A 27922-nucleotide genomic window follows, 5' to 3' on the forward strand; every position below is an offset into this window, starting at 1 on the left:
AATAATAATAATAATAATAATAATAATAATTATAATTATAATTATAATAATAACACACACACACACACACACACACACACACACACATACACACACACACATCACATCGTCTGTATGTTGTGATTCTGAAAATCCTAACCGGAAATGTGCTGCGTCATTCGGGGTCATCTGGTGCTGACGCGGTCCGGTACTCGTCCTGGGCAGAGTGCGTCTCTTCTGGTCTCATCGGATCTGATTAGTTCCAGCTGTGGACATCTGAACCCAGGGGGAAAAGAGCTCTTAATGAGACCAGCTGAGCGGATCCAGGTTCCCCATGTGCTGCACTGATAGAACTAACAGCAGGTTAACTGTGAGCTCGTAAAGGAGTGCCGTTCTGTCTGTATTTATGGCCGCTATCACCTCCACCCCTGTCGGCCCCGGCTGCCGCTCCAGCCGCTCCGCCAGCCGCCGCAGCGCTGCCGGCCCGACTCCCTCCAGCACCAGCCCGACCTGCCTGTCCCGCATCCATGAGAAAGATGAGCTCCGATCCCTCAACGACCGCCTCGCCAACTACATCCAGATGGTCCAAGAGCTGGAAAGTGAGAGGTCCACCATGCTCCATCAGCTGGAGGACAAGGACCAGTCGAATAGCCAGGAGAAGTGTAACCTGCGGCGGCTGTACGAGGAGGAGCTAGCCGATGTGAGAAAGTCCCTGGACGGCCTGGCCGGAGAGAGGGCCCGGCTACAGATCGACTACGGAAATCTGTGCGAGAAATACAGGAATCTTCAAGCCAGGTATGGAATAAAGCACATGAGCATGCAGGTGTCAGACTATTGATTCACACACCTGCAAAACTCACACACATGTATCTGCTTTGTTATCTTCACTAGGCTACATAATGCATCAAGCAGTATTTAATTCAGTAGTGGTCATCATTTTGTAGCCAGCTCACACACACCCCTGATTCCCTGAGGCTTGACAACTTGGGGCAACTTTAACACGTCTGTTTTGTTTCTCAGGCTAAGAGCTGATTGCTCCAGACATAGTTTACAACTCTTTAATATTTACTGCAAAACTGACTTGCATTTTTATTCCCTATGATGTGGTGAAACATATAAAAGAGTTATGATTTCTTAAGGAACCAAAAGGACGAGAATGATCTGGCAAATGCTATATCCCAGTGTAAGAGATTTGAGGCTGCCTTAAGCTCCAAAGATGCCGAGCACACTAAGCTGCTGTCTGACAACAGGAGACTCAATGAAGACTTCTCTGACCTGCAGGAACAGCTGAATCACGTAAATATGAATCTACATTTATAGTCCCTATTAACGACAGGTGCTTGTGAGCAATCATCTAGCAAATACAGCAAAAAACAGACCACACAAGTTATATTTGGGAGGTTATGTCTTAAAGAATATTCATGCCACACACACATACCCTAACTTTAGAAACAGTTTTATTAAAATGAGCTATTTTTCATGTTTGAGATATCCAAACATGATTTGTTTTACTGGGCTGGAGTACAATTGTTTTTGGTCTAGTTTAACAAAAATACTGGAGTCATAAGAAAAATGCCAGCCTGGTCTTTCTTGTGTCTACATGTCTGGACAGTCTTTGCTCCAGGATGTATGTTTTTGTGGTGTCTATCCATCAGCCCCACATATTTAACTTTTATGAACTCAATATCCCATAAGCCCCAGGAAAGAGTAATCATATTTGACCCTAATGTCTTCTTGAACTCCAGGTGAGTACAGATCTGTTGTAAAAGGCAATGGTCTCTCTGTTGAATCAAGACCTAGTTTTGGTACACACATATGCTAATTATGACATCACTCTATGTCTAGTTGGATGGAGGGATGACTTGATGTTTTTCAGTGTGACCATCTTTGCAGTTTTCTGTTGGCTGTAGCAAAATAGATTCCTGTCAATCACATGCTCTGTGAAAAAAAGACTTTGTTGTTTCTTTGTGTCAGGTAACCATGGTGCTACCTGTCCAGCTTCACTGGTTGGTTATGGTTTAAGTTAAAATGAGCAACTGTCCCAACAACCTGTTCCAAAGGGTTCAGGTTGGGTCTCGGCTTGGTAAACAAAGTAGATTACCTGCTTGCTCAACATTAGCATGCTGGGGATTTCTCACATCAGTATTTAGTTTGAAGCTTTAGTAGCATTATTTCAGTCTCTGCTGAATAGACCTTAGCAAGCTGCACCCTCCTGCTCCTGGTCTTTATGTTGAGCCAGAAAAAAGAGTGAGATAGATCATTACACACGATGGATGTAGAACTTAAAGTCTGTACTGAACATTTTCCAAGTGATGCTGACAACAGAAGTTATAACTGGGGCTTTTTAAATATTTGCAGGGCAGTGTTTTGCTGTGTTTTGAGTGTGTGTGTGTGTGTGTTGCCTCCAGGTAGAGAGCGTATTGGACGACACAAAGAACCAGCTGAGCTCTGAGATACTGAGGAGGGTTGACTCTGAGAACCAGGTGCAAACCCTGAAAGAACAACTTGAACTCCAGAGGAACATCAGTGAGCAGGTCCCACACACACGCACAACTATTCATATTTTCCTGAAACTTGCATGACTGCTCAGTGGGATAACATTATATGATGATATTAATGATGAGGATTTGACATGCTGTATTAAAAATATATTGAAGTGAGCACGTTAGTTGTTAAGTTCTTTCTCATGGCTTTCTGGTCTAATAGGTACATGCCTGCAACCATTTATGTTCTGTAGGAGCTCTTTGAGGTCCGAAACAGACATGAGAGCCGTCTGGTGGAGCTGGACTCGGGGAGAAGAAGAGAATATGAGAATAAAGTAGCCGAGTTAATGCAGCAGCTCCGACAGGACCATGAGTCTCAGCTGGAGCAGTACAAAGAAGAGATGGATAGAAACTTCAGTTCAAAGGTAATAACGCAGAACATGGGATGACTACTTTTAAAAGTACCTTAATTTCTCTTTATTCTTCATGTTAAGTTTTACAGATTTTAATATCAAGTTTTTACAGTTACAGAATGCCCAGCAGGCTGCATCGGAGAAAAACAGAGCTGTATCAGCCACCAAAGAGGAGCTTGAAACAGCCAAGTTAAGGGTTGAGACCCTCAGCTCCCAGCTCCAGCAGCACCAGAAAGATGTAAGTTCAGTCTGGTAAAAAAACACCAGTTGCTATTGTTGTCCGATGGAGGGACTGAGGAAGTGAGGAGAACAAGATTAACCCTGCTGTGCCTGGCAATGTACATCAAGGAGCAGGACAAATCTACTTATTAGAGCTGTCAAATGATTATTCTTGTAAATTCATCACTCAATAGTCAGCTGCACTTTTAAATGCATATTTGATTTCCGTTAATTTCCATTAGAAAACATATTTTGACTCCATATAAACACTGTAAAATTCTTATCAGTGTCTTGATTCTGAAATGAAAGCAATGAGGGGCACTGGCTGGCTCAGTGCGTTAAGTGCACCCCATGTACAGGGGCTGTAGTCCTTGTTGCACTCAGGGGTTATTTGAATTACTCACTGTTGTCCTGTGATAGCCAGAGAGCCAGTTTGGTTTCTTTCTTTACTTTTAACTGATCTGCTCAGCTGTTGTGGAACTGTTTCCCATGATGGTGAGGCATATCACAACATGCCAACCTTTTAGTCTTCCACAATTTGGACCGGACTGAAGTTTCCACTTTTTAGCAAATGCTGTTAACTTGTTTGATTTAGTCCCACCACAGGTCTGTGGTTATTCACACGCTCCTAAATAAAAATAGTGCTCTGCTTGCTTTTGTGATGTGGTTGCAAGCTGCCATCAGTCTAATTAGCTACATCTGTATGCTCGACTCCAATCTGATAATAGGCAAATAGAGTAAAGACAACTTAAGTGTTGTAAATCTGTTATTCCTTTGTGAAAAATATATGTTAATTTTAAGTTTGATTCATCAGCTCTTTTAACAACCCACTGTAAACAATTATGAACCCAGGAGACCAGGTTCTGGAGTTTGAAAGTGAAATGTTCTTGCCTGATGTAGGATTCCAGCTGCCCAACAGTTCCGGGTCTCCTTTGTTGTATTTTTGTGTCAAGATGTTCCAAATGTTTACAGTGGGTGACAAGTCAGGACTCCATGCAGGCCAGTTCAGCACCTGGACTCTTTCTACCACAGAGCCATGCTGCTGTAATACATGTAGAATGTGGTTTGGCATTGTCTTGCTGAAATATGTAAGGTCTTCCTGAAAAAGGCATTATCTGGATGGTAGCATATACAGTGGGGCAAAAAAGTATTTCGTCAGCCACTGATTTTGCAAGTTCTCCCACTTAGAAAGATGAGAGAGGTCTGTAATTTTCATCAGAGGTACACTTCAACTATGAGAGACAAAATGAGAAAAAAAATCCAGGAAATCACATTGTAGGATTTTTAGAGAATTGATTTGTAAATTATGGTGGAAAATAAGTATTTGGTCAATAACAAAAGTTCAACTCAATACTTTGTAACATAACCTTTGTTGGCAATGACAGAGGTCAAACGTTTCCTGTAAGTCTTCACCAGGTGTGCACACACTGTAGCTGGTATTTTGGCCCATTCCTCCATGCAGATCTCCTCTAGAGCAGTGATGTTTTGGGGCTGTCGCTGGGCAACACAGACTTTCAACTCCCACCACATATTTTCTATGGGGTTGAGGTCTGGAGACTGGCTAGGCCACTTCAGGACCTTGAAATGCTTCTTACGGAGCCACTCCTTCGTTGCCCGAGCGGTGTGTTTGGGATCATTGTCATGCTGGAAGACCCAGCCACGTTCCATCTTCAATGCTCTCACTGATGGAAGGAGGTTTTGACTTAAAATCTCACGATACATGGCCCCGTTCATTCTTCCCTTAACACGGATCAGTCGTCCTGTCCCCTTTGCAGAAAAACAGCCCCAAAGCATGAGGTTTCCACCCCCATGCTTCACAGTAGGTATGGTGTTCTTGGGATGCAACTCAGCATTCTTCTTCCTCCAAACACGACGAGTTGAGTTTGTACCAAAAAGTTCTATTTTGGTTTCATCTGACCACATGATATTCTCCCAATCCTCTTCTGGATCATCCATATGCTCTCTGGTAAACTTCAGACGGGCCTGGACATGTACTGGCTTAAGCAGGGGGACACGCCTGGCGCTGCAGGATTTGAGTCCCTCTCGGCGTAGTGTGTTACTGATGGTAGCCTTTGTTACTGTGGTCCCAGCTCTCTGCAGGTCATTCATCAGGTCCCTCCGTGTAGTTCTGGGATTTTTGCTCACCATTCTCATGATCATTTTGACCCCACAGGATGAGATCTTGCGTGGGGCCCCAGATCGAGGGAGATTATCAATGGTCTTGTTTGTCTTCCATTTTCTTACAATTGCTCCCACAGTTGATTTATTCACACCAACCTGCTTGCCTATTGTAGATTCACTCTTCCCAGCCTGGTGCAGGTCCACAATTTTCTTCCTGGTGTCCTTGGACAGGTCTTTGGTCTTGGCCATGTTTGAGTTTGGAGTGTGACTGTTTGAGGCTGTGGACAGGTGTCTTTTATACAGATAACCAGTTCAAACAGGTGCCATTAATACAGGTAACGAGTGGAGGACAGAAGAGCCTCTTAAAGAAGAAGTTACAGGTCTGTGAGAGACAGAAATCTTGCTTGTTTGTGGGTGACCAAATACTTATTTTCCACCATCATTTACAAATAAATTCTTTAAAAATCCTACAATGTGATTTCCTGGATTTTTTTTCTCATGTTGTCTCTCATAGTTGAAGTGTACCACTGATGAAAATTACAGACCTCTCTCATCTTTCTAAGTAGGAGAACTTGTAAAATCAGTGGCTGACTAAATACTTTTTTGCCCCACTGTATGTATATATTGCACCCAAATGGACTTGAAGCACTTTGTTACTCGTACTGATCTTGTTTCCTATTGTCTAGATCTTTGCTTGTGTTCTCGTATGTATGTCGCTTTGGATAAAAGCGTCTGCTAAATGACATTGTGACATTGTAACATATATTGTTCAGCATTAATGGAGCCTTCACTGATGTGTAAGCTACCCATACCATGGACACTTATGATCCCCATACTATCAGGGATTCTGGCTTTGAACTGTGCGCTGGTAACAAGCCAGATGGCCCCGCTCCTCTTTAAAAATGGAGGATGGAGCACCTATGGTTTCCAAAAAGAGTGTCAAAATGTATTTTGTCACACTGCAGGACAGTTTTCCACTTCGCCTGACTCAATTTTAAATGAGCTTGGACTTGGCAAAGTCGCTAGCATTTCTGGATGATGTTTATATATGGTTTCCTTTTTGTCACTGCGTCCACAGATGCAGGTTAAAACTGTACCATGCAAACCGTCTCCAGACAATGGTTTTTGGTAGTAATTTTAAGCCAATGCAGTGATTTCCACTACAGAGTCATGTCTGTTCTTATAGCTGTGCTGTCTGAGGGCCTGGAGATCACATCCATCCAGTATTGGTTTTGGTCCTTGTCCCCTTTTATACTGAGATGTCTCCAGATTATCTGAATCTTTGAATGATGTTATGAACTGTAGATGATGAAATACTCTAACTCTGTCATTTTACTCTGAGGAACATTTTTCTGATACTGTTGAACTATTTGCTCACACAGTCTCTTACAGAGTGGTAAACCTCTCCCTATCTTTCAAAACCAAAAAAACCTTGACTCATTTTAGTTTACATGTAATGAATTGAGAAAATCTTACATTTTCTTTCTTAAATAACTGTTGGTAAATATTGCATTATTTTGGGACCATGTTATTATGATTCACCTGTATGTGGGAGAGGGAGGAAGCAAACTGGAGCGCAAGTGATTCAGGCTGACGCAGTTTCTCCATTCATCTGTCCAGTACACAACCATGAAAATGTTAGCTAGTGGCAGAGCCATAACAATTTAATATTTTGTGTACAGTTCCAGTAATCCTGGACATATTTGAAGGGATAAGCTTACATAATTTTAGATCTCATTAGTGCAACAGCTAAATAACTCTTGTTTTGGTCTCTCGAAGTGTGGAAAGCACAATCATTAATGTCATACTGGTCAGTAAGGTTTAGTCTCTCGTCCGACTCTCCTCAGAATAAGCTCAGAGCTCAGAGCTCAACCCTCAAGCTAATTGATTGATATGGGCAGCCGATCATTGCAGAGCCTTATTATCATTAGTATCCCTGCCCACTCAGATCAGTGCAAGGAGGTTAGAAACTGAGAGATTGTAGATCTTCTGCAGAGGCTGAATCTGTTCTTCTTTTTTTTTTTTACAGACAATAACCTGATGTATCTTTAATTCAATAGATGACTGATCACGTAATACTGCATTGTGAAGCTGGATTGAAAATAACATTTTGCAGACCAAAGAGAAGTTGTGTTATTGTTCCTTATTTCCTGTACTCATCAATCAGGCAGGCCTGATTAGGTAACTGAGAAAAAGGCAGTCTTGCTGCTTTATTTTCAACCTCCCAGTTGGGTCTACAAAACTTTGATGCAGTTTTTCCAATACGTGTGGACACTGGCAGTTATGATTTTTGCACCAAAGACACAAAAAAACTTAGATTTCCTTGGTTGAGAACCATATGAAGAAATGTATACATGCTGTGACCTCACTAGGTATAAACTTCTGTAATTATTTTTACCTGCCTTATCAAATCTTACCAATTCTACTTACAACTGGTCTAGAATGCTGACCCCTAATCCTCCAGCAGAGGGTTATTCATAACACAGGCTCTTTTGTAATCTTTGTGTTCGGATTAGCTCTTTAGTTTGAAAACTTTTAAAGAACAAAAAAGTTACACTCAAGATACTTTACTGTTTGGTTGCAAGAAAGAAGACTTTGTTATTCTTCTCCACCTTCTCTTGCAGAAAATGCTGCTGGAAAGCCGCGTTCAGGACTTGGAGAGGACTTTTGACAGGGAGCGGGAAATTTGGCAGCAAAAACTTGGTCAGAAAGAGCAGGAGCTGCTGAGCATGAGAAGCCAGATGCACTCCCAGCTGGAAGACTACGAGAACCTGCTGGATGTCAAGTTGGCTCTGGACATGGAGATCAATGCATACAGAAAAATGCTAGAGATGGAGGAGCAGAGGTGTGGCTCTGAGCTGTGAACACAATTTACAGATCAAAAACACGGCATAACATTCTGACCTTTGGTCACTCTTGCTGTTTTCTGCTTTAGGTTCTATTGTGTTTTAATTTTTTTCAAATAAGTCTGGATATATTTTTCAGATTGCAGATGTCACCCAGCCCCTCCCAGCGCACGGCTTCACCTCGAACACATGAACACAGTAGCCGCAAGATCAGAGGGAAGAAGAGGAAACACGAAGGAGCCTCCAGTAGCTTGCCAGCCTATAAAATGTCCAGTCGTTCAGCAGAGCACGGAGCTGTTAGTGTGGCAGAGATAGACACGGAAGGGAAATACGTTAGACTGAAGAACAGCTCTGAAATGGTAAGACTCTCATGCACCAGGTTGATGATTCTTTACTTTAGTCTATATTTGTACTTAGGGTAGACTCTGGCCTGAGTGGCTGAGCAAAATCTGACACACTATACTTAGTTTCCTTCAAAATGAGTGCACAACAAAGTAATAGTAACTTGAATGTGTCTTATATCAGTTCATATTAAATCAAGAAAGGTCACAAATAGTTTATCTTTTAACTACAGATATTTTCCATCAAAACAAACTTGTAGAATCCAGACCCTTGTTCCCTCCAACAAACAGAACTTTGCCATGAAGTAAGATAGTTGATCATTGATCACTGCTTACCTCTGTGGTGAACAGTGTCGCGTATATGGCATTAACTGTATTTTTGACATGCTTTGGTGGCTGACTGATGCCAAGGTAAAGTCTTTGCTAAGGTCAACAGTGGGTGTTAATTACCTCAGATATTTTTCATGTAGCAGACACCAGCCTGATGATTGCATGCACAACTTCTTCCAACAACTTGTGCAAACGTGAACCCCCTCACAGATGATGTCCGATGTGCAGTGTGTTCTGCTTACAGGGAGGGGCAGCGCTGTTTGTGCTTTTTTTTGTAATATCCTATTTTCCCTATTTTGCTTGTAAAGTTTAAGACAGATTTTTAGAAAGACACGTCATTTTCTAATTTCTCCTGTAGTTCTTGAAGAGTTACTCTGACAACATAAGGTGATGTCATCAAAATGATCTGATCTTCTGCACAGAGACTTAATTACATTAAGAGTCTGATAGAAAAGCATTTACTTGGTAAGAGAGGTTTAACTTCAATTTGGTTGCATTGTGGGAAATGTAGGATCCACTGTTTTCAGAGCTTGACTCGCACTAAGGACTAGAAATCAGGAAATCAGTTACAATTGTTTTTATGGCTCTAGGGAACTGGATGATCGGATTAGAATGACTGTAATTGACCTTAAGGGTGATACCACAACTCATTCAGACTCTGAAAGTCCACTCTTTAACATCAGCATACTGCTCGATGGTGTGGTACTGCATTTTTCACTCAAAACAAAGTGGGAATACATTAGCAAACAGTCTACAACCCTTGACCTTTTTCATCATATCTTGTATTATGTCTGGTTTATAATGTCCACCCTTGATGTACACTGCTCAAAAAAATAAAGGGAACACTTAAACAACCCATCCTAGATCTCGATTAATGAAACATTCCAGTTAAAAATCTTTATTCATTACAAAGTGGAATGTGTTGAGAACCAAATAACAGAAAAAGGTTCAATGGAAATCAAAATCATTAACCCATGGAGGTCTGGATTCAGAATCAAACTCAAAATCAAAGTGGAAAATCAGATCACAGGCTGATCCAACTTCTGTGGAAATTCCTCCAAGACAATTCAAAATGAGGCTCAGTAGTGTGTGTGGCCTCCACGTGCCTGTATACACTCTCTACAATGTCTGGGCATGCTCCTGATGAGACGACAGATGTTCTCCTGAGGGATCTCCTCCCAGACCTGGATCATGGCATCAATCAACTCCTGGACAGTCTGTGGTGCGACGTGGCGTCGGTGGATGGAACGAGACATGATGTCCCAGAGGTGCTCTATTGGATTCAGGTCTGGGGAACGGGCAGGCCAGTCCATAACATCAATGCCTTCAACATTCAGGAACTGCTGACACACTCCAGCCACATGAGGTCGGGCATTGTCATGGATCAGAAGGAACCCTGGACCCACTGCACCAGCATATGGTCTTACAATGTGTCTGAGGATCTCATCCCGGTACTTAATGGCAGTCAGGGTACCTCTGGCTAGCACATGGAGGTCTGTGCGGCCATCCAAGGATATGCCTCCCCAAACCATCACTGACCCACCTCCAAACCGGTCATGCTGGAGGATGTTGCAGAACGTTCTTCACGGCGCCTCCAGACTCTGTCACGTCTGTCACATGTGCTCAGTGTGAACCTGCTCTCATCCGTGAAGAGCACAGGGCGCCAATGGCGACTCTGCCAATCCTGGTGTTCTTTGGCAAATGCCAATCGGCATGCACGGTGTTGGGCTGTGAGTACAGGCCCCACTTGTGGACGTCTGGCCCGCATACCACCCTCATGGAGTCTGTTTCTCACAGATTGAGCAGAAACATGCACATTAGTGGCCTGCTGGAGGTCATTTTGTAGGGCTCTGGCAGTGCTCCTCCTGTTCCTCCTTGAACAAACAAGCAGATAGCTGTGCTGCTGCTGGGTTGTTGTCCTCCTACGGCCCCCTCCATGTCTCCTGGTGTACTGGCCTGTCTCCTGGTATCTCCTCCATGACACTGTGCTGGGAGACACAGAAAACCTTCTTGCCACAGCGTGCATTGATGTGCCACCCTGGATGAGCTGCACTACCTGAGCAACTTCTGTGGGTTGCAGACACCGCCGCATGCTTCCTCTAGTGGTGAGGGCACTGGTAAAATGCAAAAGTGACCAAAAATCTGGCAGAAAGGATGAGGACAGGGAAATGGTCTGTGGCCTCCCCCTGCAGAACCATTCCTTTTATAGGGGTTGTCTTGCTAATTGCCTCTCATTTCCACCTGTTGTCTGTTCCATTTGCACAACCTCAGGCGAAATTGATTCACAATCAGTGTTGCTTCCTAACTGGACAGGTTGATATTACAGAAGTGTGATTGATTTGGAGTTACATTGTAATTTTTAAGTGTTCCCTTTTATTTTTTTGAGCAGTGTAGTTCATTTAAAGCATAGGTTGAACTAAAGATGCATTGTTTCCTCTCTTCTTGCTGCTATTTCAGGAGCAGCCACTGGGTGGCTGGGTGCTTCAGAGGATCTGCCAAGACTCTGAGGACATCTCCTTCAACTTCCCTTTGTCCTGCACTCTGGCTTGTGGGGAGACGCTCACAGTGAGTAGTTACTGTGATTCATGTCTGACTGTTTCCCCTGCAGATAGAAAGTCTCCACAGAAGGCATTAGAGGGTAATATGATTGAGCTGTTTGGTAGGTGCATTTGATATAACGTGCGTGCGTGGGTGCGTGCATGTGTGTGTGTGTCCCATTAGATCTGGGCAGAAGGTGTAGGTGCAGCAACTGCATCTAGAGACCTGGTTTTGCTGGGCCATAAGAGCTGGGGTCCCATCACTGATGTCAGGGTGATCCTTCTGAACCCCAACCGTGAGGTAAGTGAAACAAACTGCACCTCCCAGAATGCACCTGTTCACTCTACTCCAATAATTGCTGTCTAAATCTTAAAAATGTTGTCACATTTTTTAAAATTGTCCTCTACAAATCTTGGTCTGTTATGAATTTTCATAAATCACCTCTGCAGCGTCATCTTACTTCATTCAAATGTTGACAGAACTATAGAGCTATACATGAGAGCACATACAAATACTGTCATAGCTTTTCAACATGTTAAGCTTTGAGGTTATACAACTACAATATGGATCACCTTTAGTTGTTTAGGTGATTGTGCTTGCATCTGCTAAAGAGCAGCTTTTCTCCTCCTGATAAGAGGGATGTTTAGAGTATCTAACAATGTGGAGTATAACTCACAAACGGGTGTCATGTGGTGTGTTTTTAGGAAGTAGCCGAACGCAGGGTGTATGTGCAGAGCAGAGGTGACGATGAAACTGAACAAGAGTTTGAAGAGTTTGCCGTAGGGAGTGACAGCCCGCGCTTTCACAGACAGGTAACCACACTGATTTCTATAACCTGCAGATGTAGCTCAATTCCAAAAACCTCAGCATGACGTGTAGAAACGAGCACTTACTCGCACAGATGGTTTGAGCACTGATAAGATAAGACACTCCTTTATTCGTCCCACAATGGGGAAATTCATGGAGTTACAGCAGCAAACACAAAAGTGTACAGTACAAGAATTTCAACAAGAATATATATATATATATATATATATAATCATCAAAGACGACCGCTTGATGCTGTACTGTGAACTGTGATCACTGTTTTTCAGCCAAGGAAAAAGAAGAAGTGTTGCTCTGTCTCTTGAGTGTGGAGCACAGTAGGTGAGGAGGCATTTCCCTGCTGCTCCTCTGCTTATACCTGATTTGCTCTGGTGCATGGCTTGTTTATTGCTCATTAGAACTGCTCCTGCCATTGTGATTTAGGCAGCAACATGCCAAACATGTGTAAATGAAAGAGGAGAGGGATGTACCATGAAGCGAGATTCAGGGGCTAAGGGAGGTACAGTGGGGCAAAAAAGTATTTAGTCAGCCACTGATTTTGCAAGTTCTCCCACTTAGAAAGATGAGAGAGGTCTGTAATTTTCATCAGAGGTACACTTCAACTATGAGAGACAACATGAGAAAAACAAATCCAGGAAATCACATTGTAGGATTTTTAAAGAATTGATTTGTAAATTATGGTGGAAAATAAGTATTTGGTCACCCACAAACAAGCAAGATTTCTGTCTCTCACAGACCTGTAACTTCTTCTTTAAGAAGCTCTTCTGTCCTCCACTCGTTACCTGTATTAATGGAACCTGTTTGAACTGGTTATCTGTATAAAAGACACCTGTCCACAGCCTCAAACAGTCACACTCCAAACTCAACCATGGCCAAGACCAAAGAGCTGTCCAAGGACACCAGGAAGAAAATTGTGGACCTGCACCAGGCTGGGAAGAGTGAATCTACAATAGGCAAGCAGGTTGGTGTGAATAAATCAACTGTGGGAGCAATTGTAAGAAAATGGAAGAGATACAAGACCATTGATAATCTCCCTCAATCTGGGGCCCCACGCAAGATCTCATCCCGTGGGGTCAAAGTGATCATGAGAACGGTGAGCAAAAATCCCAGAACTACACGGAGGGACCTGATGAATGACCTGCAGAGAGCTGGGACCAAAGTAACAAAGGCTACCATCAGTAACACACTACGCCCAGAGGGACTCAAATCCTGCAGCGCCAGGCGTGTCCCCCTGCTTAAGCCAGTACATGTCCAGGCCCGTCTGAAGTTTGCCAGAGAGCATATGGATGATCCAGAAGAGGATTGGGAGAATATCATGTGGTCAGATGAAACCAAAATAGAACTTTTTGGTAAAAACTCAACTCGTCGTGTTTGGAGGAAGAAGAATGCTGAGTTGCATCCCAAGAACACCATACCTACTGTGAAGCATGGGGGTGGAAACCTCATGCTTTGGGGCTGTTTTTCTGCAAAGGGGACAGGACGACTGATCCGTGTTAAGAGAAGAATGAACGGGGCCATGTATCGTGAGATTTTAAGTCAAAACCTCCTTCAATCAGTGAGAGCATTGAAGATGGAACGTGGCTGGGTCTTCCAGCATGTCAATGATCCCAAACACACCGCTCGGGCAATGAAGGAGTGGCTCTGTAAAAAGCATTTCAAGGTCCTGGAGTGGCCTAGCCAGTCTCCAGACCTCAACCCCATAGAAAATATGTGGAGGGAGTTGAAAGTCTGTGTTGCCCAGCGACAGCCCCAAAACATCACTGCTCTAGAGGAGATCTGCATGGAGGAATGGACCAAAATACCAGCTACAGTGTGTGCAAACCTGGTGAAGACTTACAGGAAACCTTTGACCTCTGTCATTGACAACAAAGGTTATGTTACAAAGTATTGAGTTGAACTTTTGTTATTGACCAAATACTTATTTTCCACCATAATTTATAAATAAACTCTTTAAAGATCCTACAATGTGATTTCCTGGATTTTTTTTCTCATTTTGTCTCTCATAGTTGAAGTGTACCTCTGATGAAAATTACAGACCTCTCTCATCTTTCTAAGTGGGAGAACTTGTAAAATCAGTGGCTGACTGAATACTTTTTTGCCCCACTGTATGTGTTTTTTTTTTTGTGCACTGATGCTGGCTGTTTGTAACCTGGCTGTGTCCCTTTTCTAACTTAAGCTGCACCGCTGACCTGTCATGTTGATGTTCTGTTTGAGTTAAGTCAGCTGAATTACAACCAACATTGTAATGCGAGTTCAAAAGTGGTTCCAATTTAGGCGGACAATCATGAAGCGCACCTTGAATGTCAAACATGTTTAGCAGTGAGTTTAGGGAGCCAGCTCTCATGTTAGAGAACCTGAGAGAAGCCCAAGAGTGTTACTACATTCACAAATCTTACCTCATGTTGCAGACCCAGAGTCCTCATTCATAGATGTAACTTATAAACTGACACAGTGTGGGACTGATGGGATAATGCTACCCTCAAGAAGACGTTGCCCTCATGTGCCATGCTAATATCTCATTTGTCTGCCCCCCTGATTTGACAGGATGTTTTCTTCTCGATCTTACACCGACTTTTACTCTTATTAAAATGTTCTGCTCCAAGTGTGTTTTCCTCAGGAAGCTTCTGTGTCAAAGTAGACACCAGGAATAATAACGGTGGCACTCTTATGAAAATATTAGTGCCTGTCCCAGAGTGGATAGACTAACTCGTTTAAGGAAGAGCTTCTAATACAGCACTTTTCGAGTTGTTAAAAAAAGACATTGGATTATCAGTGATACGACCATGCAGAGGTCACTGGAGTCTTCTTTCCTACACAGATAACCTTAACATTATTTGCCTGATGACATTTGTTGGCTTTAGAGAACATTAATTACTCATTATTACACTAAACCTATAGTACACAATGTAATTGTATCAAGTCATGGTCCAGGGACGTCTAACAGTGTCTAAAAATATATTTCTGTTGGAATGAAGAGTAGTGCTGTTCAGGTGGCTTTACTTAGAAAATGTAACTTTATATCTGTAATGTTTAGGTACAAGTACATATGATGCAAAAATGACACATATCACAGGAAAACATTGAACAGTTCTACAGTAATGACGTGCTCAAAATCAAAAGAAGTGTTACGGTTTCTGAATTATGGGAAGTTCTTTGGTTCAGAAGAGTTTGAAAAGCTGGAGGCTGGACAGAATCCATCAGTCATCTAGTCTGGACTCTAATAGGTCCACAAGTGAGGATGTATTGTGCATTGACTCTATCCCTTTAGTCGCTGTGCCTAACTGCATGGTTGTGCTTCCTTTAACTTTACAACCCCAGCATGTGTCTAATGATGAAAACTGATCCCATGTGCTAACAAAGACTGTATGTTTTTCAGGATCTCTCTAAGGAGGAGAGCTGTGCTGTCATGTGAATACAAAATCTGCTGCTTACATTATGCTTTTATCTAACTGTTAAAAAATATTTCATAATAAAGTTATTCTACTGTTCAGTCAGAATGTCGGCTGTGGGTTTTATTGCCTGTTTACCACAACAAATGTAGCAAGAGTTGAAGTTGGCAGGACGAGCGGTGGGCATGAAGATAGTCCCAGTTAACAAATGCTCGTGCTGACTCGTATTGTTAGCGGCATGGTTTAGCTTTGGTTTGCCAAGATAACCTCTAAACAAAATGTTTTATTTCAAAACTACATAAACCACACACCAACTGTGAAGCTTGCCTGTCAAAGCTCCATTCTTCACTTCTTGAGCAGCATGAGGTCTTCTCCAAAGTGGGTTCAACTCTTCCTCTCCCCTGACTTTAGAATCAGATGTGGCATAAATGATTATCAAAGCTTTTTGACTATTTGTGTGAAACAATGTGCAATACCAGGACTGCTTGTGCCTTTTACATTTTTAACACTTGTCCTTCATGTCAGTTTAAACAGTTTGTCATCAATTTGGCAAGGTTGGGTTTATTCCACTTGAATCGTCAACGTCAGGATATCTTGATGCTCCTCGTCAACGTGGATCAGAAAATGGTTGTACATTTCTAAAGGTACCATAATGACTTTTCATTTTGATGCCAGCTTTTACTGAAAAACACTCAAAAGTAGCGAGACATCATAGTTTCTTCCTTTGACCCAAATCTTACTTTGTGCAATGGTTATTGAAGCTCCAACTGTCCTCGAGCTCCTGAAAGAGTCCTCACTGCTGTTCATTCAGGATTTGTCCTTTTACTTTGCTCCTCTCCTCGAGCCATACTCAGAATCATAGTCTCTCTTTTAAACCATGGTCTCTTTGTTGGTCGCTCTCTTCAGGGTATTTATGGACAGGGTCTGTGGATTTTGTGTGCCGTTGGCCGGAGGGGGAACTTGAAGCCGCACTCTCTGGTCTGTAGTCTTCCATGTCTTGAACAGGTGCATGTGGTAGCGCACAGACACCTGTGAAGCACAGAACCATGTCTCAGATCAGATTGTACAGGTTAAAAACAAGGCAATGTTTGAAGGTATATTTTTTTATTTGCTTTTTGGAAGGGATGGAAAGCGTATTATTGGTCTGTGTGATGTATGCAAATTTGATTGAGATTTTCTTAAGGTGTGAAATAATGTTAACTGTTCAGATTGATACACAGCCCATCTTTGTTTTATCCTAGTCAAGGTGAACATTTCTCTGGGATCAAAGTCTGTCAGGTAATCTTTTGGGTATTATTTTTATTTGACAGGAACAATATCACTAACATCGCTCTCTCTCTCTCTCTCTTATTCTCCTCTATCCCTCTTTCCAACCCCAACTTAGTCAAAGCCAATGTCTGTCTAACATGAGTCTGGTTCTGCTGGAGGTTTCTGCCTGTTAAAGGAAGTTTGTCCTCTCCACTGTAACTAGCAGAATACTGTGAGGTGCAATGCTCATGGTGGATTAAGATGAGTTAAGATCGGTAACTGGGGACTGGGTTTCTGTACAAATAAAGATTGATCAATTGACAATACTTGTAGGCATTGTTATAGCTAAATGAAAGTCAAACTGATGCAATGTATTAAGACTTCTACCCCTGGCTGATTTGCAGAACACCGGTTTGGCTTAAAAACTTACAGTTAAAGCAGACATAGCCACATCCACTCATAAGAGCTAACTGTTGAACAGAAATAACATGTAACTTAGTGGTCATGGATTTGCCTTTTTTTTTTTTAGGCTACAGTTTTAATATTGAAAGCTTTGGAGTCAGTTTGTTTTTGTTTGTGATTGTTGAGTATTCTTAATCTGCGGACCTTTAATGAAGAAGGACGACTGGTCTTGTTGCTGGATTACGGTCCCCCTTAACCTCTCCTCTTGTAGAGGTCTCAGTTTATCAGTTCCGGGGCAAAGTTATTCACACACCTAAAACTCAGTTTTATGAGTGAGAAAGTTATGAAATTGTAAAATATTGATAAAATTTACACTGTTGAATTTTGCTATGGTGCCATTTCATTGGCTTCTGATTTGTTATTGATTGGGTGGCCTGAACCCAGACTGGAACACAATAAGAGTGGTGTGGTTCAAATCAAGGTGGTGTCATAGCTGGTCAGCCTTAATAGATAAGCAAGATCTCATAAGTTGAAAGCGGTTCAGATTAGTCTTGGTGGACTTGGACACATTTCTGATGTGTGCTTCAAATTTTTATTGGGAATCAAAGACTACACCCAAATATTTGAACTCATTTACTGTCTGCATTTCTTCCTGATCTATAGTTATGTTAGTCACTTGTGTTTTTGGTGTAATGCAAAAGCACATGGAAACAGTTTTTGCACAATTTAGGTTTAAGAAGGACATTTTTTTGACCACTGTTTAACACTGACTGGAAGAGGCCCCAGAATAGAGCCTTGTTACATGCCAACATTTTTGAACGTAGGATATTGAGCTATTTGCATCAACACATTGCTTTTGAGATTTCAGGCATTATAGCTTAAACCAGCTGAGATCTTGTTCAGAGAAGTTCAGCTTTTTTAATTAATTTAAATAATAGTCATGCTTTACAGTATCAGGTCAAAAATACTGATTCTACATTTTGCCATCTTATGATTTCTTCATGCTTTCTTTAAAATAGATAGTTTGGAAGCTGTCTACTGAAAAAGAGAATTGATCCGTTGTTCTGTCACTAACTTTTCAAGATTTTTGGAGATTGCATAAAGAATTGATATTGGTGTGTAGTTGCAGGCTTTATGACTCCTAGTTTAAATATTTGAAGTTCTCCACCATTAATGGGTCATTTTATCATGTACCCACATTATATATTAGTTATATAAGAGTGCTGTGCTTCTTTATAAATTCAATATTCAGTCCAAATTTTAGCCAATGAATAATTTAATTAACATTTAACATTTTTTGTTGAATTTTGCATTCATCAGTTGTAGATGTCTTATGTAACTACTGGTTGAAAATGTTCTGCCAGTTCCTCCACTGATCGTACAAAGTAGGTATTTAATATATTTGCCTCCTCCATGCTATCAGAGATGATTGTTTAGTTAACCTGTGAACATGTCTCCAAAGAGATTAGCTATATTCGCCTAACTCTTAACTTTGGAAAATAGGCGGCCTTTGCTTTCCCCCGTTTTCTGACTACAGGCGTTTTTTTGACCGGAGGAACTTTACCCTGGAACTAGGGACTTAACCCCTGAACTATTGGTGGACCCAGGGTCTGCTAGGGGGGTAGCACTTTTCAAAGGTCCGGGGGCTTTCGGGGGGCAGGGCCTGCAATGCTGAACGTGTCGGATTGGTCTGGCATTTGTAGTGGTTTCATTGGACCCACCATGTTTAAAACACTGCAAGTCATGCTGCAGTGTTTACTTGGTGCTTTTCTTTCAAATTCAACATGAGTGAGAAGAGGACCTACAACCGGTGGAGCGACGAGGAGGTGCAGGCCTTGCTTGCAGTGTACACTGAGGAGGAGATCCAGCGGGACTTGCAGAGATGGAAATCATGCACACTGGGAAGCTTAAAAAACTGCGGCAAGATTATATAATACATAACCCATGTTTAGCTTTGTAGGGGCCGTTACCTTAACTTGTGTTGTTGTTAGTCTAGCCATAAGCTAACAATTGCTACATGCTAATGCTAACAGATGCTAATGCTAGCAGTTTATTCTTTTATTTTGAAGTTCTTTATAATTAAAAATATCTGTGTAATTTCCGAAGTGATTTTCTGGCCTGGTCCTTTTTCATTAGTAGGCAGAGATCACTGGTAATCCAAGGGAGAGAGAGAGAGCTCTTTAGTCCGATATTAGCAGTTAAACATTTTTTTTTTTATAAATGTGTTCATTAAAATTATAAAATGTTTATTTAAATCACACGACTGTATAACTTAATCCCAGTTCATATTCTGTACATCATTCTCATTTATTATCTGCTTGATTGCACTTAATGTCAGGAAGGATATATAAACAACATATGCTCTGTTTGAATGATCTATTAAACCCTGAACTCACCACAGTCCAAAAGACATATATGGTGAAGAGGGCCAGGGTGAGGACGAGGAGCCCCAGGGCCTCCATGCCGTTGGTGTTATAGAGGTCTCTGGCTCCCTGAACACACAGCCACCCTGAAAGGCTGGCAAGGGGTGTGATGAACAGGAAACACACTGCATCGCCGCAGAGCGTTCTTCTTTGCTGCTGCACAGACGGAGAACCCAGCCACTGTGGAGAGAGAGACAATGAGACAGGTTAACAGCAAATTAGACAACTTCAACCCGGGATCATGAAGACATCATTCAAATACTATGGACAGAAAAACAAATGACAGCCGAAGACAACACAGCATGGCCAGCAGGTGGTGATCAAAACTTGAAGCCTGGATATTGAGGAATGAACAAGAGTGAGCAGGGGAAGCAAATATTACTCAGACTACATTCAAGTATGTTGTAAATCACGTATGCATATCGGGCTATGAATAAAGTCCATTATTTTGTTAAATAAATTGTCAACATATGAGAGTTGATTAACATAAATATTAAGTGGGTCCATGCCAATTCTCAAATATTGAAGTCATGAAATAAAAAAATATTGTATTAGAATCACTGTTTGGTATGTATTGTCAATACAGGTGTTATTATGCTGAGAAATTAAAGTTCCACTGCATTTAAAATGATCTTTAAATACATCCATGATAGAAGGTCAATTATAAACAAAAAATCTTAATTATTCCTAACTCTCTAAAGTCTCCATGGTCTCATATTTAGGCTAATTTAAATAGTAATGAAGTAAAAAGACCTTTTATGAGCAACAGCAGTTTCTTTATTATGTATATCTAAGACTGCCATACAGGCCAAAGGTGCTTTAGTGCAGCTCAGATGAGTGCTTATGACGATGTGAGTTTCTACTAAATGTAATAAAGATCCCAAAACCAAGAGGACACGATCAACCTTCTACTACTGAGAGTAACAAGGTGTGTGCAATCAGGGAATTCCTCTGAATGCATTGAATGTATGCAAAGCTTGCTGCTGAGTCAGTGTTGATGGACATCCACCCTGGCTCCAGGACAGCTGCACTACATCACCAATACGAAGTATGGATGTGTATATGTGCATGTCATTGCCTGACAGAAGGCTTATGCTGTTCACTGTGTAGCTTAACCTGACAGAGCACATGGTGCCTAATCATCAGATTAGTGGCTGTGACCACACATGCAGCACATTGAGGAAGTGAAGGTGGCCACTAATACACTCAATTGCAGTGTCCTCTACGGAGCAGCAAGGGGAGGAAGTGCCATCTAATCTGGCTTTCAGGCTAAGTGGCTTTGTGGGTTCCAGCAGTCCAGTGAGCAGCAGCAGCAGGTCCTCCAACGTGAAGGCTGCATGAGTTAACAGTCTCAGTCTACTGATGATTACATGTGCTCTCACATTGATTTAAAAAAACAACAACAGGTCAGTGGATATCAGGTGTGATAGGAGGCTTGTTTTATTATAAGTTCAGTGTAAATGGCTTTGTACACTTATACTGGGCTGGTGCAATACTTTGGGATAAGTCATGTTGTTGAGGGGTCTCAAGCACAGCTAAGTCAGTCAGCTAAGTTTGGGTGACTGCATTTCAGGCCCAGATCTACATGTGACGTGTCACTGATGACAGCCTCAAATAACTATCGGTAGTGTTGACATTCAAAATCTCTCTCTGAACTGATGTATATATACCAACAGCAGCTTTAAAAACACAATCTATAAAAACAAATATTACTTAAAACGAATAGATATTAAAAATGCAATAGATAACACAAAAAAGCCACTACAAATAAAAGCAAAATAAGATGTTGGGATGTCAACAGGTATTAAAAGCCAACACAAAGAGGTACGCACATAGGCTACCAAAGATCATTTTATTACGTAGAAAGACTTTCAAGTGGTCAAAAAAAAGAATTACAACATGCAAACTGCATGTTGGGACTTACAGACGGGGATGATGACTATCACCCCTCTCTCTCTCTCTCTCTCTCTTATTCTCCTCTATCCCTCTTACCAGACCCAACTTGGTCGAGGCAGATGTCTGTCTAACATGAGTCTGGTTCTGCTCGAGGTTTCTGCCTGTTAAAGGAAGTTTTTCCTCTCCGCTGTAACTAGCTAAATACTGTGAGGTGCAATGCTCATGGTGGATTAAGGTGGGGTCAGACTGAGTCTTATCATGTCTTGGTGTTGGGTCTCTGTTCATAATTTAACATAGAGTGGTCTAGACCTGCTCTGTTTGTGAAAGAGTCTTGAGATAATGTTTGTTATGATTTGGCGCTATACAAATAAAGATTGATTGACTGATTGATTGATTGATTGATTGATTGAAGTTAGCTGAGTTATTGGTCATCATTTTTGTTCAACATTTATATATACACACATATATATGTATATATTTGTATATATATATATAGACTACCGTTCAAAAGTTTGGGGTCACCCAGACAATTTTGTGTTTTTCATTAAAACTCACTCTTTTATTTATCAAATGAGTTACAAAATGAATAGAAAATATAGTCAAGACATTGAGAATGTTAGAAATAATGATTTTTAGTTGAAATAATAATTTTGTCCTTCAAACTTTGCTTTCATCAAAGAATGCTCCCTTTGCAGCAATTACAGCATTGCAGACCTTTGGCATTCTAGCTGTTTATTTGTTGAGGGAATCTGAAGAAATGTCACCCCACGCTTTCTGAAGCACCTCCCACAAGTTGGATTGGCTTGATGGACACTTCTTGTGTACCATACGGTCAAGCTGCTCCCACAACAGCTCAATGGGGTTGAGATCTGGTGACTGCGCTGTCCACTCCATTACAGACAGAATACCAGCTGCCTGCTTCTTCCCTAAATAGTTCTTGCATAATTTTGAAGTGTGCTTTGGGTCATTGTCCTGTTGTAGGAGGAAATTGGCTCCAATCAAGCACTGTCCACAGGGTATGGCATGGCGTTGCAAAATTGAGTGATAGCCTTCATTATTCAAAATCCCTTTTATCTTTTACAAATCTCCCACTTTACCTGCACCAAAGCAGCCCCAGACCATCACATGACCTCCACCATGCTTAACAGATGGCGTCAGGCACTCTTCCAGCATCTTTTCACTTGTTCTGTATCTCACTAATCTTCTTCTGTGTGATCCAAACACCTGAAACTTTGATTCGTCTGTCCGTACTTTTTTCCAATCTTCCTCTGTCCAATGTCTGTGTTCTTCTGCCCATATTAATCTTTTCCTTTTATTGGCCAGTCTCAGATATGGCTTTTCCTTTGCCACTCTGCCTAGAAGGCCAGCATCCCGGAGTCGCCTCTTCACTGTAGACGTTGACACTGGTGTTTTGCGGGTACCATTTAATGAAGCTGCCAGTTCAGGACCTGTGAGGCGTCTATTTCTCAAACTAGAGACTCTACTGTACTTGTCTTCTTGCTCAGTTGTGCACCGGGGCCTCCCACTGCTCTTTCTACTCTGGTTAGAGCCTGTTTGTGCTGTTCTCTGAAGGGAGTAGTACACATCGTTGTAGGAAATGTTCAGTTTCTTGGAAATTTCTTGCATGGAATATCCTTCATTTCTAAGGACAAGAATAGACTGTGGAGTTTCATATGAAAGTTCTCTTTCTGGCCATTTTGAGAGTATAATCGAACCCACAAATATGATGTTCCAGATACTCAACTAGCTCAAAGAAAGGCCAGTTTTATAGCTTCTCTAACCAGTTTAGAAGTCATCCTACTTCTTGTTTATGTGATCAAATTTCTTATTTATTGATGTTTGCATATGCATTACAAAAACAAGATACAATTATCAACACAAAGAGCATCGTACCTGTGCATGCTGTGCATGCACTGTTTGTGTTGATAATTGTATCTCGTTTTTGTAATGCATATACAAACATCAATAAATTAGAAATTTGATCACAAAAACAAGAAGTAAGATGACTTCTAAACTCTCAACTTTGATTTTAGTGGTGCCTTGTCTGCTTTCATTTTCCACAACCAGGACGTACGCAGTTAATTGTATGAAGAAACATAGTATATATTCTGGAGTTTTGGATGAAATACATGAAAATCAGATGTTATTCTCAAGGCCACAAAGAAGGGCCCTAACCAGTCGCCTGTCCTCTTTGTGAAGTTTCCATTGAGTGTCACAAATGTCCATGACTTCATGACTTCACACATAAAACATGTGAAGAACTGCAGTGGAGGAGCAGTGTGTTGAGCTACAACAATACTGAAGGCTTACCTCAGTAAGAGGTTTTGGCAGGCGCTCCAGTGCAAACTGATGATGGCAGAGTTCACAGTGGCTGCTGTTGGAGGCAGTGAGCCAATGCTCCAGGCAGGCCTGGTGCACCATGGCCAGACTTCCAGAGCACTCACAAGGGGACAGCAGCTCCACCGATTCCCCGCCTTCATGGCAGATCCTGCAGAACAACTCGTCTCTGCACAGAAAAGACAAGTGTCATGTCACAGGGAAGAAGAGAGTGTGCCAACGCTGACCTGACTGAGCTATGATGGTAGCTCTATGAGAAGGCTTCATAGACAGTTTCATGTAAGGCAACCACTCAACCTCATCAAAGAAACTGCCTATTTAGTTCACTAATTCAATGCTTTGTGCTGAAGTTGAGGTAAGGTCTCATCCATGCAGACATGGAGAAATGTTTATTCTCCTATAACTGATTCAAAAATAAAACCTAAGACTCAAGAGGATTTAAATGTACTTAAGCCTGAAGTGCAGATATAGAAAAAATCCACAAGTAGTTTCAGAAATATCAGATCTTACACTACACAGAAATTCACAAACCAAAGTATCCTCCCTCTAAACATTTGTGTTACCTGTCACTGATGGATGCACATTCCTCACCAGGCGTGTCTGTCGCAGTGTGTGTTTCTTGGTTGAATCTGTTGAGTTCCTCCTCAAGCCCTTGCTCAGGTGTCGACTTGATCTCCCCCACAGGACTCGATACCCATGGGTCCAGAGTTTCCTCTGTTGTCATGTCTGCTCTGTCAGGGGCCATTCACTCATGCCCGGAGCATCAAATCTGTTGTCAGACACAAAGACACCAAATTCATTTTCATAACATTTATGGCATGGGAATACCATCCCTGCAGCTTCTTTTCTCATACAGTCAAGTTGTGTTTCAACAAATAAAGTTTGACAGTTGTGCATTATCTTCCTCGAAGACCTTTCAGTGATATTAGGTAAAAATAGCAACAGAAAAATGACCATTCATGAAACACTGTGTAAAGAACAGCAGCATCAACGGGAACATAAAACCTACATTTTTAAAAAGTTATTGTTGATATATAATGCATCAATTCAATTTGTCATTTTCACTAAGTTCAAATATGATATTTTACAGCTGATCTCATCATTCCTTCTGCAATGATATTCAACAGGTCTCTCTGTGTGGATATGTCCCCCCCCCCCCCCCCCCAAAAAAAAATGGTATATGTTCCAATTCTGATTCCATAAATCTGATTTGCTTTTTGTTCAGCATACATTTGATCAGAAACTAAAACAGCCCTGTTAAATATAAATTAATCATCCACAGTTAAAAAAAACACACGATCAATCGTGTTGCAGACTTCAACAAATCCTAACCACAGCAGAACAAAGCTGTTAAAATGCTGTCCAGAACACGGCTTCACCTGGCCTCCTCCTCTGACGACAAACCTTTAATTAAGTCAAACTCCTGCTGGGTTTCGTTTCAGAGCAAGGCTGACAGCATACTCACTTCATCTATATCTTACTGTCTTTGTTTGCTATTAACCTTTACTGCTACGTCTATCTAACAATAGCTCTTAATATTATGTTGGTGTGCAAAATGTAGCTAATAGGGCGATACATAGATATGTTGAAACTTTGCAGGTTAAAGAAAGAGTCATGGTTAGGTTCAGGGCCAGCTGGCTCTGGTCTCTCATCTCTTAGAGCAATAAACTACAGGTGCCTTCATGTGACAGATCCCACGGCAAAAAGGGAAATAAACAAACAGTGGTGGACACGTCCACGTCTTCATGACTTCAGTCATAGATCCTCCTGGTCAAACATTCCTCCAACACAAGTGAAAGTTGTTCAGTCAGATTCTGACTTGAGTTAAAGTCCTGGAGTACTTGATTTTAAAAATACTGAAGTATTCAAAGGACTTTTTAAAATATCTCTAAATGTATTTTCACAAAGCATGAGGTCAGTCAAGAATGCATGGGTGAACATTCTGCTCCGTTCTGTTGATCTAGAAAACATGATTTCATATCTAAAAAGTCTACCATGAAATCTAAACTAAGTTACTACAAGCACAGACAAGTTTCCAATGTTCCTCTGGAATCAAAGCAGTGTGTTAGCTCCAGACCTCCACATGCTTTCTCAGGTTAGATGCTGATGTTTTGGAGGCTGTGATGAAGTTTGTGTGGTAAACAGATCAGAGATTTACAACAATACAAACAATCATTCTTTATTTCAAAAGCTCAAACGTGGGTTTAAAATATGGCCGTGGTGCTCAGGTAGAGAATCATCATCCTTCTCAGTCATAGCCATCATCACCACGACTAAATGAACGCACTGATCTGAAGAACGTTTGATCTACTGACAGGTACGGCTACACCACTGAGACAAACCAAACACAAGGACACCAACAGTTTACGGTCTTTGGGATCTGATTTCAGAAAAGAAGACTCATCAGCTGACTTCAAAGATAAAGTAGAGAGTAACTAGAGCACTGATAGAAATGTAGAGGAGTCAAAAGGATGAGATTTGTCTTTAAATGGAGTCAAAGTAATAAGTTCAATAAAAATAATACTCCACCACTGGAAATAAATGCATGTTTATCCAGAGAGCCCAGACCAGGATTACCTTTGAAATCAGGTCTGAATGTTCAGGACCTAGCTTCAGCTCAGTTACTCCATCAATGTGTCTGAAAACACATTTCTGTCTTGTGATTTTGACAGCATCTCTTCAAGGTCATTTTCTAGCAGTAGTTTCGACCTCGTCTTCACAAAAACATCACTTTGTTCAACGTTTTTCATACAAAAGCATTAAATAATGCACTATGGGTTTGATATAAACAAGAAGGTTCAGAGACGCCTTAAAGAGAACAGTTTAAACATCCACCACAGAAGAAGAAAAAAAAAAGGCTGCAAGAGCCAGAACTTCAGCTGTGTGGCTGTTTAAACTCTAAATACAAACATAGAACGTTTGACAGATCCCTGGATGCTCACAGTACTAATAAACACCTGAAGGACTTTTTCAATCAAACAATCTGTGTTTGAAAAACTTCAGTCGAAAGTGTCTTTCAGCAGTGGCTGCAGACGTCTGTGAAAAGCTCCCAGACTGCCAGACTTCTGTTGCTCTCCTCAAAATTCCACCACAAAAGACCTCACATACATTTCACTACTTTTTAAATGTTTGAAACATGAATACAGGTCAGAGGCTGTTGAACTCGTGGTAGCAGAGTCAGAGTCAGGTTAACACAAGAGCATATTTTATATTATCAGAGGATTTGATTTACCCTGATGTGCACCCTGAAGCCTTAAATAACTCATTTACCCTTCCAATCATATGGACCAGCATCTTTAAACTGTCTCATATCAGTATACCTGAAACTCTGATGAACCAGGTCTGTGCTATTAGAAGCAAATCACAAAGGGATAAAGTCAGCAAAAGACAATTTAGTTTTACTCTCAAAGATCTTTGATGAGCCAACAGTAAAGTGCTGGTTCACTGCCAACATGTAGATGACGAAATGGTAGAGATCAAACCTGAGCTAAAAGGAAGGACACGTAAGGATGGGCTTGTAAGTGATATTTTTACAAAAAAAGTCACAATGCAACAAGAAATGTTCAACCGGTTAAAAAAGTGTGATAAAATGATGATTTTATCGAAAAAAAACAATTAGATTTTCATGTCAAACCAGTAAGTGCTCAATAAACTGCATCATTTCCCACAGATTTGAAAAGTGAATGTACCTACCTGTGTCCAAAGAATGATATTCTACAGTGAGATCACATATCCATAACATGTGCACCAGACCTTTACTGTCTTACATGTCTCTCCTCCATGTGAACCACTGCTTTAAACCCTGGTGCAATTAAAGAAAACAACTATCTCAGCTGCAACAATGTCAATGATACCAACACTGTGCATGCACAATCACAAACAAACTAGGACTGACAAATGACACACAACATTGATGCGTGGCTAAGCAAAGCCAATCACACATACAGTCGAGCTAATGACGGCTAATCCTGAGGAGTAAGACAAAAGCACCTTGTGAATAGCTATAGGTCTATTTTAAACTGTTATCTTACCACTAGTTTGATGTCCACAAAACTCTGATAAGGTGTGTTTTCCCAGCTCTTTCCTCCTGTGTTTATCTGAGAGAGAGAGAGAGAGAGAGAGAGAGAGAGAG

General features: G+C 41.3%; 2 protein-coding genes across 2 annotated transcripts; one reads left to right on the plus strand and one right to left on the minus strand.

Annotated features, from left to right (window-relative positions):
- The first annotated feature begins 161 nt into the window (after window positions 1-161).
- On the plus strand, window positions 162-15592 carry lmnl3 (lamin L3). Its single transcript, XM_034679928.1, has 11 exons — window positions 162-774; window positions 1119-1275; window positions 2388-2513; window positions 2717-2887; window positions 2988-3113; window positions 7840-8060; window positions 8201-8420; window positions 11190-11297; window positions 11454-11570; window positions 11975-12082; window positions 15472-15592. The coding sequence occupies exons 1-11, from the start codon at window positions 386-388 to the stop codon at window positions 15505-15507; spliced, it is 1779 nt and encodes a 592-aa protein (XP_034535819.1). The 5' UTR covers window positions 162-385; the 3' UTR covers window positions 15508-15592.
- On the minus strand, window positions 15163-27922 carry zgc:158785 (uncharacterized protein LOC791214 homolog). Its single transcript, XM_034679929.1, has 5 exons — window positions 27822-27922; window positions 24354-24559; window positions 23764-23959; window positions 19531-19737; window positions 15163-16513 (listed from the first exon to the last, which is right to left on the minus strand). Exons 2-5 carry the CDS (start codon window positions 24533-24535, stop codon window positions 16355-16357), a joined length of 744 nt encoding a protein of 247 aa, XP_034535820.1. The 5' UTR covers window positions 24536-24559; window positions 27822-27922; the 3' UTR covers window positions 15163-16354.

The sequence above is a fragment of the Notolabrus celidotus genome, chromosome 3 (assembly GCF_009762535.1).
Source record: "Notolabrus celidotus isolate fNotCel1 chromosome 3, fNotCel1.pri, whole genome shotgun sequence".
Lineage (NCBI taxonomy): Eukaryota > Metazoa > Chordata > Actinopteri > Labriformes > Labridae > Notolabrus > Notolabrus celidotus.

What these genes read in the sequence shown, in the direction of transcription:
- lmnl3 (XM_034679928.1), top strand. Translation starts at nt 386, where the DNA reads ATGGCCGCTATCACCTCCACCCCTGTCGGCCCCGGCTGCCGCTCCAGC. An exon ending in CTAGAGATGGAGGAGCAGAG is followed by an intron (nt 8,061 to 8,200) that starts GTGTGGCTCTGA and finishes TATATTTTTCAG; the next exon opens with ATTGCAGATGTCACCCAGCC. An exon ending in GCCCGCGCTTTCACAGACAG is followed by an intron (nt 12,083 to 15,471) that starts GTAACCACACTG and finishes TATGTTTTTCAG; the next exon opens with GATCTCTCTAAGGAGGAGAG.
- zgc:158785 (XM_034679929.1), bottom strand. Translation starts at nt 24,535, where the DNA reads ATGGCCCCTGACAGAGCAGACATGACAACAGAGGAAACTCTGGACCCA. An exon ending in TGTGCATCCATCAGTGACAG is followed by an intron (nt 23,960 to 24,353) that starts GTAACACAAATG and finishes TTTTCTGTGCAG; the next exon opens with AGACGAGTTGTTCTGCAGGA. An exon ending in TGCCAAAACCTCTTACTGAG is followed by an intron (nt 19,738 to 23,763) that starts GTAAGCCTTCAG and finishes CTCTCTCCACAG; the next exon opens with TGGCTGGGTTCTCCGTCTGT.